General features: G+C 41.5%; 1 protein-coding gene across 3 annotated transcripts in view; it reads right to left on the bottom strand.

Moving 5' to 3' along the window:
• Nucleotides 1-14,558, bottom strand: part of SLC10A7 (solute carrier family 10 member 7) — a 288,285-nt gene that overhangs the window by 68,795 nt on the left and 204,932 nt on the right. For 2 of the 3 annotated variants that reach the window (XM_043485017.1, XM_043485010.1), the window contains one exon: nt 6,026-6,061. In XM_043485017.1, the coding sequence (XP_043340952.1) occupies nt 6,026-6,061 (36 nt within the window). Of the gene's footprint in view, nt 1-1,426; nt 3,408-6,025; nt 6,062-14,558 lie in introns of those variants that run through there. The other variant, XM_043485028.1, reaches the window with a different exon arrangement.

Below are 14,558 nucleotides of genomic sequence, written 5' to 3'. Positions count from 1 at the left end.
CCTATTTTCTGCACACTTTAGAGCACAGTGAATTCTGTCTTTAACTCTTCTTTCTTCATCCATTCTCAAACCTATGTCAATCAGGCTTTCACCTCCACAACTCTGCTGAAATAGCTCTTATTAAGGTTGCCAGTGGCCTCCAACTTATTAAGAATCAATCACCAATTGTTGTACTTTATTTTATCTGAGCTATTACTAGCATTTGAAGTGGTTGGCCCCTTTCTCCCTTCTGAAACACATTCACTGCTAGACTTTTCGGACCCGAGCATCTTTTGGTGTTCTTCCTAAGCAAACTGGATATCTTTGGTCTTCTTTGCAGACCTCCTAACATTAGAATGCCCCAAATGCAGGCTACTGATACTTTCTCTTTCTCTAGTTTTTTTTTAGTGATCTCATCCAATCTAACTCAAAATCCATTTCTATGCTGACCTTTCCCAAATGTGTATCTCTAGTCTAGACCTTCCTCCTGAATTCCAGACATATAGTCAACTGCTTACTTGACTTCCCTCCTTAGATGTCTGAAAGGCATCTTAATCCAGACATGTCCAAGGCTGAATTTGTTCAGCCCTATAGTCTTCCCTATCTTAATAAATGGCAATTCCATAGTTCCAGTTGCACAGGGATGTAGTTACCCTTGATTCGTATCTTTCCCTCACAATTTTTATTCAACCTCTCAGTTCTTTCCAGAAATTAAAAAAACTACTTCCTACCAGATTTATTCAACTAGGCTGGCCCAAGTTAACGGCCTCTCTTGTACTAGCTTTCCAACTGGTCTTCCCGTCTCCACCACGATCCCCTTAACAATCTACTCAACCCAGCATCCAGAATCACTATTTTAAAGAGAATGTCAAAACATGCCACTGCCTTGATCAAAACTCTTCCCATGGTCTCCAGCCTCTCTTGAATAACAATTCAAAGGCCTTATGGAGGACGTTAAGGTCCCCTCTCATTTGGCCTCCACTGCATCTCTGACCTCATCTCCATGTACTCGCCCCCTTGCTGGACTCCCTACTGTGCCTTAGACACCAGGCACGCTCTCAGGACCTCGGCACTTGCTGTTCCTTCCACCCGGAACATTCTGCCACCAGAACACTCACTCTCTTATCTCCTCTAGGTCTGTGCTCAGTGAGTCTAACCATGACCAGCCTGTTTAAAATAGCAAACACCAACCCACTCTCCTTCCTTACTTTATTTTTTTCTTTAGCACCCACCTTATACAATATATTTTTACTTATTTGTTGGTTCTTTCTTTCCACTAGTATATACCGTAGTAGTAGGGTTCAGTCATGTTTGACTCTTTGAGGCCCCAAGGACTGTAGCCCGCTAGGCTTCTCTGTCCATGGGATTCTTCAGGCAAGAATACTGGAGTGGGTTGCTATTTCTTGCTCCAGAGAATCTGGATGACCCAAGGATCAAACCTGTGTCTCTTAGGTTTCCTGTATTGGAAGGAGGGTTCTTTACCACTAGCACCACCTGGGAAACCCAGTATATATCCTCTATTAAAGCAAAGATATACCTGTTTTGCTCATTGCTATATACTTGGCACCCAGGAAAGTGTCTGGTATATTGGAAGAACTCAACACATACTACTGAATGAGTGATGAGTAAGTTTAAATAGCTTTTTGGAGGAACTGGGTTATAAAAGAGGTCACAGAAGTGCAGTGCACATAGGATAGGGTGAAATTTAATTTTTGAGATGTGTAATATGACAGAATGCTTACATGCACATAGAAATGATCCAGAAGAGATAGAAAATTTAACGACATAGGAGAAGGAGGGAAATCTGTGTAGCTCCTGTTGTCAAGTAGGAAAAGGGATGGCACAACTGGAGGGACTAGCCTTAGATGGGAGCAAAGATCATTCATCCACAGAAAGAGGAGAGAAGGTGAAGAATATAGACACAAATGGATGGGATCTTATAAATTTGTCTGATTGCTTTTGACTTCTTCATCAGTTAATTTCCTTTTTGCATCAGTTGAGATGAAAAAAGAAAAGAGGCAATGGAGATTTGAGAAGGTGTGAAATGATTCTCTAGAGAGTGGGAATGTCTGTTAATTAGGGGAAGGGAGTAGGACTGCCGGGCTCATTTACAATTAGTTGTCATGAATTTCGAATGAGACCAGTCAGCATGAGAGTGGGTGCTCCAGTGTGTTCAGGTATAAATACAAAAAGGTCTAAAGTTGGATTTAAGCAGACTTGGCACTTGCCAGGCAAACAGGAAGCAATACGAGATGAGCAAGGTTGTTGATGGTGGATGTAACAAAGTAATTACAGTGATGAACCATGAGATCCACGCTTGGTCAGATGGAATGTGAGGATAAGAGGGTGAGGTAGGGCGGATTTGCTAGAAGCATTGTGAAGGTGATAAGGTAAATAAACTGGCCCTTCTGGCAAGTTTGAAGAATTCTTAATTTGTGGAGTAAGTTACAAAGATAGGAGGTGTCAGTAGGAGAAGATATTTGAAAATAGGATTATGGAAGGACGCTGTTATTGGCAGCTAATAAGTCAAGGGTCTGACTGCAGAGATGACTGGCTGGGATTAAATGGAAGGCAATCTAATTGGAGAAGGGGTCAAGAATTTAGAGGCCAACGTATTGGCTAGGTCAACCATGTGAATATTGAAAACACCTAGAGTCAATCCAAGTGTACTGTTAAAAAAGGGACAATGGAAAGGTGCAAACATTTTTCTAGACTCTTAGAGCATGACCTAGCATTCCACTGACAGTTTACAAGAAGCAGCAGAAGGTACTATAGGTGTACAGCATTACCTTTAAAGGTAGTAGGGGATTTTATGGAGAAGGCATGAGAAGTGATCTGGAATTGGTAATGAGGTGCAAGAAAGACACCTTATTCCCCTTTAAGGCTCAGTAATATGAAAGGTGCCAGCAGCAGAAACATGAATCAGAAGACAGCATTCAATTGGAGTAAGGTAGTAACAGGAACATTCTGAGAAGATATTGAGAATACAGACAACTGAGATTCCATCAGCAAAAATGGCTTTTACTAGCTACTGTGCCTGACTATCTAGAAATTCCCATTTCTAATGATGATAAAAAGACAATTCAATTTTCATGGGCTGTATTAGTTTTTTTTTGACTTTCGTAACAAAACACCACAAACCGGGTGGCTTAAAAAAACAGAAATGTATTGCTTCACAGTTGTGGAAACTGTAGGTCTGAAATCAAGCAAGACCGTGGTCCCTCTTAAATCCGTAGAGAATTCTTCCTTGTCTCTTCTAGCTTTTGAAGTTTGCTGGCAACCCCTGGTGCTCCTTGGCGTGCAGATGCATCACTCTAATCTCTGCCTCCATCATGACATGGCATTCTCCCTGTGGGTCTCTGACTCGTCTTCTTTAAGGACACCAGTCACCTTGGCTTCCCTGGCGGCTCAGACGGTAAAGCATCTGCCTGCAGTGCGACAGACCTGGCTTCAATCCCTGGGTCAGGAAGATCCCCTGGAGGAGGGCATGGCAACCCATTCCCGTACTCTTGCCTGGAAAATTCCACAGATGGAGGAGACTACCTACATGGAGGTAGGCTACAGTCCATGGGATCACAAAGAGTCAGACATGACTGAGCAACCTCACTGGTTCACTGGTCATGTTGGATTAAGGACCCACCCTATCCCAGTTTGACATCATCTTAACTAATTACAACTGCAATACCCCTATTTCAAATAAGGCCACATTCGGACGCACTAGAGAGTAGAGGGGCTTCCCAGGTGGTGCTAGTGGTAACGGAACCACCTGCCAATGCAGGAGACATAAGGGTGTGGGTTTGATCCCTGAGTCAGGGAGATCCCCTGGAGGAGGGCATGGCAACCCACTCCAGTATTCTTGCCTGGGAAATCCCATGGACAGAGGAGCCTGGTGGGCTACAGTCCATAGGGACCCAGAGAGTCAGACACAACTTAGCGACTTCACACACACACACACACACACACACACACACACACAGGGATTAGAACTTCAACCTATCTTTTAGGGAAATACAACATATCATTTGGGTTAACCACAGCAGAACTGTTGATGAAAAACACTGCATTTTTAATGAAATGTAAGTCAATCAGATTTTTGTTCTACGCAGTAAGTGAAGCCTAGTCACCCAAGTGTTTAAGCAATTCCCATTGTTTGTAAAAATGCACACCAACCTAAACAGACAAAAATCGTTATATACTGTGTAAGTGATTTTAAGTCATATAATATAGAAATAGCCACTGAAGTCGTGTGATGGTGCCATTTAACCTAGTGGAACAGCCCAGTTAGCTCAAAAGGGAGGCATTAAACATTTGAGTTGAGGGTCTTGGGGTCTCTTTCACTATTCTTGTGCCTTGATGATTTAAAAATGTTGAGCCAACTAAAGCTCACAAGTCTAAGGGTCTAAGAGTGGGCAAACTTGCAATAGCATGACACCATTAATATTAACCAGCGGGGCACATCTTGCCTATAGCATGGCAACAGGTAGGAAAGGGAGAAAGGTTCTCACTTGCTTCTTTGGTCACAAGTTCAAACAGTGTCTCAAAAGACTCCAGGCTCTGAGATACTCAAAAGTCCTACCTTGGTCTCAGCCCCCTAGCTGTGACTGTGATCTTTTTCAAAGGGTTGTGGAGTAAGAGATGCTACTCTTCTGCAATGGAGAAAGCCTAGGCCACATACTGTTGGACATTCTGTATATGCCCAGCTCTACACGGCTTCTCTGGCTCACTGCCACTGCGGACCCCAGGCTGGCCTGCACCCTGTGGCCACTGAGGGCTGTTCCTAGGAAGTTACTGTCCCAGGTCCTGGAGAAAAACACTGAGGGATGATCCTAGCTCTCACATTTAGTGAGCAGGTAGATATAGACCAAGTCTTTTCTTCCCAATGAACGCAAATAACATTCACTTCATTTTCAGTGTAACTCATGGCAAATTCTGAACTGGTGATTCTAAATAAATGAGGTCTGTTATGCTGTGGGAAGTGATGTGGTTATTGACACTCCTTACCTTCTAAGGACAGAGGTGGCATTTCAAACGGCATGGTAAAGCTGAGGATTATTACTGGCAGGTAATGTCTTTCATGAAAGATGCAAAATCCAACTGTTTAGTAAGGCATCTTTTTCTCTCCACTTCCCACACAGCTTGTAAGAAATGAAGTCCCTCACTCTATTACTTTAATTGAATTCCAACTTGGGTAATTACACTATAATTAAATAAATTTTCCCCACAGTTTTAATTCACTGACAAATAGTGCTAGTCAAACAGCTACATTTCACTTCTAGAAACACATCCCCACTCTATTTCAGTGATGAGTGGAGTGATTTATATTTGGGAGATGTTGTGTATGAAAAATGCACAGTTCATAAAATATTTTAGGTATCATTCATGATTACATATGCTTTTCTCAGCATGAGATAACATTAATTTCATTATAATCCCTCATCTAATTTCTCATATGCCTAGTGCCAAAAAAGAAATAAGATAGGTAATTAGCATTTTTTATTTTCAGAACAACTTTTGCTACTGGTGTACCAGTAGCTTATATTAGTTTTTCTTTTCCTGAAGCACATCCTTGGGAGCAGACTGGGGTAGGTGTTACTGTTTCCCACTCTACAGATGAAAAAATCGGGGCAGTATTCCCCAGAGTGAGAAAGCCATTTCCTATCAGTACCAGCACTGGGAACTAAGGTTTGTCTGGTCCCCTGGAACAAGGCTCTTTCTATCAACCTAGATCATTAGTAATCACTTTAGTCTTACTAATGTGAAAATAAAGTGTAGCACATTTTTGACCTATGTCACAGGGTGCTAATTTGTAATAATTAATGATTTAGCCAGGAGTCAGAGGCCTGATAAATGGGTCCTGCTGCTGTCTGCGATTATGAGACTACAGAGATTCTGACTTTGTACAGCTCACCCGGAAGAACAGTTCAAAATATGATGCCAAGTGGTGTAAAAAGATTTCAATTTCAGTTTTTTTTTCCTAAATATCTTTCTTAAAGGGTTGTAGATGGCTTTTAATAAAAGATATTAAAAACAACATGAAAATACTCACAAAAAGCAGCAGTAGCAGGGGCGTGACAACGATGCCCTGAAAGAAATAAAAGAAAATGATGATCATATATCAGCCTGGAGAGCAGGAGATTTTCTTTGCCATTTTAAACCCTGATGCACAGAAATGCTTATCCTTCCTATTTCTGTTTAATAAAATCTAGGAGATAAAGAAGAGGGAGGCCCACTCTTGGCTCTCCTGACCACAAGGCCTTAGCATCTCCAGTATAGTTATTCATATCTCAGATCATTTAAAGTATAACTACCAATCTTCCTTCAACTTGTCTTCCCTTTTTCAAGCCTAAGTTCCCTTCCATGTTGCATATGCATCACTTGGGTGAAAGCTGGCAAGCTTTCTCACTCCAAGGCTTTCAACTCTAACTTGGATAAAGTGCCCCCTTTCAAGAGGAGACAGGTGGTTTAGTCCCAATTGGGGTCCTCTCCTGAGCAAAGACCACGTCAGCTGTGATGAATGAGATGTCGTGATTTTGTAATGTGAACTGATCTCCCTGAGGAAACGAGCTGGGATCTCAAAACTCATTTCACTTGATTAGACTCCATGTCTCCATGGTGGAAGGCAAGTCTTTCATCTAATTCAGCCACTGAGGACCACCTCGGTCCCTCTGTCTCCCTGAGGCAGGAAGGAGCAAAAGATTTGTTTTCTTCGATGACAGGGAACAGTTTGAGGCTGTTGTTGATGAGGCAGGATACAGCTTTTAGGTTTCTTAAAGGTAAATCTTTAAAACTAGGTGTTTGAGTTGGGAGTTAATATGACAGGTCTCCGTTTTAGAGCAGCAGCTGATGATTTGCAACCTTAGTTGTTCCTTTATCTTGCAACACTTTATTATGATTTATAGAAGAAAAAGCATTTCATCCTTTTATTAGCGAATCTACTTGGACCTTTAAAATTCCAAAGAGTCTGTGAGTCTGTGCGTGTGTGTGTGTGAGACAGAGACAGACAGAGACAATACTGTGACCAGGATCCAGTTTTGGGACCTCTCCATTACTTTTGGGGAAAAGGTCTTTTGGTATTAATATATGGAAGCCCCTTTGTCATTACAGTAACTAAATTCTTTTGACTGTGGCCCAAAGGAATGGCTTACCTTATATGAACATTGCTACCATAACTTTCTTAGGCATATACACATGTGAATATCCACACACCGACTTGCTTTATTGTTAAATAATAGAATAAATGCTTCTTTATTGTGCAAACTTTTGCAATTGGCAATAGGGAATACTGCATTTTAAGTGCTATATTTTAAAGTCTATTTATTAAAACATGTATTGTGGCTTCTTAGCTCCATCGGTGTCTAGGAAGCAAGTTCTCATCAGCATCGTTTAGAAGAGTGCCATGTACAAAATGCCAAAACAATTTTTAAGAGCTACTGTCCTTCAATGACATGGAATCTATTCAGGCTGTAGGAATAATTCTGAACTTTGCAAGGCCATGCAGAAACAGAAATATCTGGTTATTTTAGTCTATGTGGGAGCCATCTGATTTCAAGTCAATTTGTTTAAATGTTTATTGAACGTCCACTTATACACGCCAGGCATGGTTCTAATTAATTAGAAGAATTAATGAAAACTGATCTGGCAGAAAGGGGGTTAGGGTATCCCAGGAAGAGTGAAGGACCTTTGCAAAACTCTATAAAGTTGAGCAGGGAGGAAAGAAAAGTATCAGGTGGAGGATTCAGAGGCCAGATCATCAAAGGTCTTGGGGGCCAGGAGAGGGAGCTTCCAGTTGATCCTTCTAACATTGGCAAACTGTTAGAGAACTTAAGGGAGCGAGGTGGTGTAATGAGTTAGTAAATAATTTGGTATATGGAGAATGGATTTGACTTTGCTTATTAACTGAGCCAGTTTTACCCTTGTTATCTATCAGTTCACCTAAATTTAGGTTAAAGAAAATAGAAACTTATATTTGTGTTTACTGTGGAATTTCAATAGCACTAATGATGTTTTTGAGAAACAGTATGATATCTATGATAGGATAAGAACTCTCCCCCGGCCTCGACTCAAGAAGAAGGCTGAGCATCATCACCATTCTGGAGACATCTGTCTTGTATCAGAGGAGTAGAAGTTACACTGGTGCTGTATAACATGGGGGGACTGATGTTCTTCTTGGTGCCCTTTCATTTTCTTTGCAATAATGGACTAGTAATAGTATTTGTAATGATATCAGTACTATTAATGGTATTTTGCTTCAGTACTTTTATGCATATTGTAAAATTTGACCTTCCTCTATTGACGGGGTTGGGTTCATAACAGCCCCACTTTATGGATGAGAAGACTCTTGAGAGTCCCTTGGACTGCAAGGAGATCAAACCAGTCAATCCTACAGGAAATCAACTCTGAATATTCATCGGAAGGACTGATGCTGAAGCTGAAGCTCCAATACTTTGGCCACCTGATGAGAAGAATTCAGTCACTGGAAAAGACCCTGATGCTGGGAAAGATTGAGGGCAGGAGGAGAAGGCGAGGACAGAGGATGAAATGGTTGGATGGCATCACCAAACTGATGGACATGAGTTTGAGCAAGCTCCAGGAGCTGGTGATGGACAGAGAAGCCTGGCATGCTGCGGTCCATGGGGTCGCAAAGAGTCGGACGTGACTGAGCAACTGAACAACAACAACAATGACAATGGATGAGGAAACTGAGGTTCAGAATAGTCAAGCAAACTGGCCCCAAGCCACACAGCAAGTTAAATGGCAAAGATTGGACTAGAGCCTGTGCTGCCCAGCTCCAAACCCTGACCTGACCCTACTATAGCACTGTTCTCTGAGTAGCAGATTAACAAACAGTACGGTTTCCTACATGGTTCTGCTTGCAACATACATGTAGTAATTAGTTGAGGTGTGATCTTGGCCTCCGTTGATTACCAGTTCTTAGAAATGGCCTTGTTCTGGAAGGCAGAGCACTATTATCTGCAGATTTTCCTGCTTGAATATTTCAAGTATATGGTCACTAATACACAACAGTTCTTACAAGGACTTAAGATACATGTTCCTAAGATGTGAAAATTTTTCTAGTGAATAGAATGAATCTTCTAATTCTACATTCAGAATTCCTCATTATTTTCTCAAAATGGCTATTCATGTTCATTAGCTGTTACACAATGCTGAAATTTGTTTTTCAGTTGTATTAGGCAATGAGTCAGCCACAGTGCCATTATTCTGACAAGAGACCATAATTACATTTTAGTGAAGTTGTTCTAATTATTTTCTTTTCTTTTTTTTTTAGCCACACTGTGCTAGCATGTGGGATCTTACACTCCCAACCAGGGATCAAAACCACACCCTCTGAAGTGGAAGCACAGAGACTTTAACCACTGGACCACCAGGGAAGTCCCACTGTTCCAATTACTATAAAATAAAATAGCTGATATTTATGGAGTAGTTGTACCAGAAGAAGCACTAAGAAGTTTATGTGTGTTATCTTATGGAACTCTCACAACAACCCCATGAAGCAGGTACTAAGCTTCTCTGGTGGTTCAGTGGTAAAGAATCCGCTTGCTAATGCAGGAGACGCAGGTTTGATCTCTGGGTCCGGAAGATCTCCTGGAGAAGGAAATGGCAACCCACTCCAGTGTTCTTGCCTGGGAAATCCCACGGACAGAGGAGCCTGGGAGGCTATAGTCCATGGGGTGGCAGAGAGTCGGACACGACTGAGTGACTGAATAACAAGCAGGGAAGGAAACTGAGTCTCAGAGACACTGGGCAAAACGGGAAAAGGCGATGTCAGGCACTGCATCTCTGACTCCAAATTTGCCTGACTCCAAAGCCTGTGATCCTGAGTGGTATAAATGAAACCTTTGCAGTCTTACACTATTTCCCTGGGTTTATATTTGAAGAATAAATTTGAAAGGAGCTTCAAACTCAGTACGTCTTTTTAATGACATGAAACAAATTGAGATATAAGCCTTTGTGTGACATGGCTGATATATATATGTATATATTTTAAGTCTGGATTTTGCAAATATCAATGGTGAAAAGGGTAAACTAAAAAATTTAAACTGGGAATGCAACTGTCCTTGGAAGCTGGAAAATCAAATAAATGTGCTATTTTCTCTCAAATAGATCTGATTCCTTCTCTTTTCTCTTTCCCAAGTAAATCCTACACAGATGGATAAAGCAAAGAAGTGGTGAATGGGCACTTCCAGCAAAAGATGCTGCCCATCTCTTTGCAGATTCAAGGTCAAACATAGTTTTAGCATCCTTGCAATTGAGATGGTGTGCTAAGCTTTCTTTTTGCAACACCTGAAGAAGTCAAGTCACAAAGCGACTTTGTCTCTGAAAAACCTTTAGAAAATCCATTTACACCTCTGATGTGAATGACCGGGTAAATATATTTCAATGACTTCAGTAGAAAGGAGAAAAAAACAAACAAAAAACTGTCAAACCTGAGACATTGAGATTCAGCCACATTAAAATACAAGCCAACCCCCCTACCTCTGCAAATAACAACAAAAACAACAAAACTGTGACTGCACTTCTCTCAGGAGTAGGACTTGCACAAAAGGCAAAACTGAAGTAAATTGTCATTTTTTAAAAGTAGAAAAAATTATCAAAAGGCTTTGTTGCAACAACTATCGTGATCACACAGCTACTAAAACTAACATAAGGCTTCTGTCTCCAGGATATGAAATGTTAAGCCATGGAAGAGGTGCTTTTTACTTTTTAATAAAAGGGCAATAACTCAATTTTCACAAAAACACAGAATCAAGGTTTTGTAAGGGATCTTAGATGAGACTGATCCAGTCCTCATCTGAAACGTGACCCTCCTCTGTCCGTTACTTGCCCCTGATACAACGCCGTGATAGTCAAGCTCTTGCCCGAGAATGTGCAGACAGACAGTAGTTCCTGCTCTCAAGGCACACAGGCCCCAGCGGACACTCTTTCACAATAAGGAAGTCTTTCTTAGTCTGAGCCCACTTTCGCTGCTGCCCTGTCATCCCCTTGGAAGAACATAGGGCACGTCAACACCCTTCTTTCTAGTGACGGCCTTTTAGCTGCTGCTTTGGAATGCTGTACATAAAATCTCTGCACTCTTAAACTTATTTCCTCGGGGCTGTATGTTAAGAACGCTGCACTGAACATTTGGGTCTTCATACTAGGTCTTGTCCAGGCTAAAAGTCCCCAGGTCCTCCCAGCCATTCCTCCTGGTGGGGAGGCGTGGTTCTGAGACTTCTTTTAGACATCATCTCATGCAGGTGAACTTAAGAGCCCACAGCACTCGCTTCCTAAAAATTGACCAAAACTTGGAAACAAGGTTAAAAGAGGACCGCGTGTCCTTTCACTGTGACCCTGGAGCACTGTCTAATAGGTCAATCCAAGGATTACTTATTACCTAGAGGGATATGCCTTTGACTGACTTTTGTAAGTGAGTGAAAGTCACTCAGTCATGTGCGACTCTGCAACCCCACGGGCTGTAGCCTGCCAGGCTCCTCTGTCCATGGCATTCTCTAGCCCAGAATACTGGAGTGGGTAGCCGTTCCCTTCCCCAAAGGATCTTCTCAACCCAGGGATCGAACCCAGGTCTCCCGTATTGCAGGTGGATTCTTTACTGTCTGAAGCACCAGGGAAGCCACTTTTGATTTACTTCTACTTACTATTGATTAGGGCCCAGACTGTAAGATTACACGTTAACTTACAAAGGTGTGTCTACTAGAGATCAAAATAATTTCTATCTTGTAGAAAAACAACTACAACAGGTAATTACTATTACCTCTGTAATAGGAATTGGCTGGGTTTCCTAGGTGGTACTACTGGTAAAGAATCTTCCTGCCAATGCAGGAAACGTAAGAGACTTGGGTTCGATCCCTGGGTCAGGAAGATTCCCTGGAGGAGGTCATGGCAACCCACTCCAGTGTTCATGCCTGGAGAATCCCATTGACAGAGGAGCCTGGTGGGTTACAGTCCATAGAGTCACAAAGAGCTGGACACGACTAAAGTGACTTAGCATAGCACAGCACACAGCATAGGAATTAGCTCATTTTGTCTGTAACTCAGAGCAAACTTATTTCAGCCTGCTTTTCTCATGGACTACATAGCCCCTATTTCTATCACTTCCTCAAAGCCAACTTTACCAGCCTGCTTGCTCCCTCATTATTCAGTTAAATAAATGTTTGGCATGTATCCATTACACATCTCTAAGAAAGCTGTGGTTTCAACTTTTGAAAATTGTCCTCTAACAATGCCTTTACTCTGAACCTTTATATTTATATTAATGCACTTTTTTTTAAAAAAAGATTAATGCCAACTAAAACTTGCAGATTGTCTTTGTATCTTGTTCTGTGGGCAGTATGTAGTGATAGCTTAAAAAATAGGAGGAAAGTTTAATCTTCAAGAATGAGATGATATCAAATCGACATGTAATGACTGACATTGGCCAACATATTCTAAGCAGTAAATTATAAAGCAGTAGGATGGGGAATTTTGGAGATGCCAGAAATTTTCTTTAATTTTGGCAATGGCTTTATTTATATTTTTGGCCACGCCATGTGGGATCTTAGTTCCCAGATCAGGGGTCGACCCTGTACCCCTGCAGTGGAATCTCAGAGTCTTAACCATTGTACCACCAGGGAAGTCCCCAGAGACAATGAAATTTAAATGAAATGGTTTGGGTATATGGTCTCCAGAGAATATGACCATTATACACATGATGTCAAAATACATAGTTGGATAAACTTTACAGAGGAAAGAAAGAGGCATTAGGAGCCTAGGGAAGGGCAACTGGAAAGAAAGTGGTGGTTGGTTGGTAGGTGAGGCCTATCTCCTCTCCTCTGTCTGTACTTTTCTCTTTGAAACTGGGCCTTCACAGGGTCAGTGCCTTAAAATGCCCAACTAAGCATTTCTGAGTTTCTTCACAGCTCTGTCAGGGGGCAGGGGCGTCTTAGGAGCTGATACGAGCCTTCTGTCTTGTTCACCAGGCAGAGTGCACTACAGCAAAGACAGCTGCATCAGACTATCTGAGCTTGAAAACACCAGCCACCGAAAACATCCAGTTAATTCTCTCTAGTCTGAGTCCACGCTTTCCAAGAAAATGCTGAATAGTAATTTTATTTTCCACGTAGTATTAATATTTCTGATAGGAAGAGAAGACACTCATCAGTTGACATCAGTCCTCTAGAACACAACCACACAGGGATGTGTTGATTACAGCTGAGTTTCTGGGCCCACAAAGCTAAGGGTCTATTCCTTGATTGTGGGGATCCCATAAAGCAGTGCCACCCTGTGAGGCCTCCCAGGAATAGCTGCTGACTTGTCTCAATGTGCTGTGTGCTCAGTCGTGGCAAGCTGTTAGAACCCTATAGCTATAGCCCATCAGGTTGCTCTGTCCTGGGATTCTCCAGGCAAGAATACTGGAGTGGGTTGCCATTTCCTCCTCCAGGGGATCTTCCAGACCCAGGGGTTGAACCTGCATCTCCTGCATTATGGGCAGATTCTTTACTGCTGAGCCACCAGAGAAGACACCATTGAGAAGGCTTGTCTCAATAGCATTCATTTAATTAAACAGACATTTATTGAGTGCCAACTACGTACAGGGGGAAAAGATTCCAAGTCTCCTAAATACATACAACTTTAGCCATTTTGAAGTGAACTTTTACATAAAACTCTAAAAAGTGGTTTCTGTCAAGTCCCTGGAATAATCTTTCAGGACTGTCTTGACAGATCTTTGTTCTTTCTTTCCTATTTTTCTTCTCCTACAACCACTGTTGATTCTCACTAATGCACTTAGAGTGATTTTTAGTTTTTCAAGCCAAGTCTCTGATATGATATGTATTTATTTGATTTTTCATTTCTGTTATGCTACATGCCCATAAGGAGTTTCCATTATAGAAAGCACTTCTACCTTGTCTTTCTGTAACTGCAATGCTTCTGTTGAGAAATGCCTCTATCTTCTTTGGAGAAATGTCTTTTTAGGTCTTCTGCCCATTTTTTGATTGGGTTGTTTGTTTTTCTGGTATTGAGATACATGAGCTGTTTGTATGGCCAAAAAACACATGAAAAAATGCTTAATATTGCTCATTATTAGGGAAATGCAAATCTAAATTACAGTGAGGTATCACCTTACACCAGTCAGAATGGCCATCGTTAAAATATCTACAAACTAAAATATCTATAAATGCTGGAGAGGATGTGGAGAAAAGGGAACACTCTTGTACTGTTGGTGGGAATGTAAATTGATACAGCCACTATGGAAGACAGTATGGAGACTCCTTAGAAAACTAGAAGTAGAACTACCATATGACCCAATAATCCCACTACTGGGCATATTCCCTGAGAAAACCATAATTGAAAGAGACACACGTACCCTAATGTTCACAGCAGCACTTTTTACAACAGCCAGGACATGGAAACAGCCTAGATGTCCATCGACAGAGAATGGATACAGAAATTGTGGTACATATATACAAGGGAATATTACTCAGCCATGAAAAAGGACACATTTGAGTCAGTCCTAATGAGGTGGATGGACCTAGGCCTACTATACAGAATAAGTCAGAAAGAGAAAGACAAATATTGTATATTAA

The sequence above is a fragment of the Cervus canadensis genome, chromosome 1 (genome assembly GCF_019320065.1).
Source record: "Cervus canadensis isolate Bull #8, Minnesota chromosome 1, ASM1932006v1, whole genome shotgun sequence".
NCBI lineage: Eukaryota > Metazoa > Chordata > Mammalia > Artiodactyla > Cervidae > Cervus > Cervus canadensis.
Note: the sequence above shows the minus strand (reverse complement) of the source record. Positions and strands in the feature narration are given on the sequence as shown.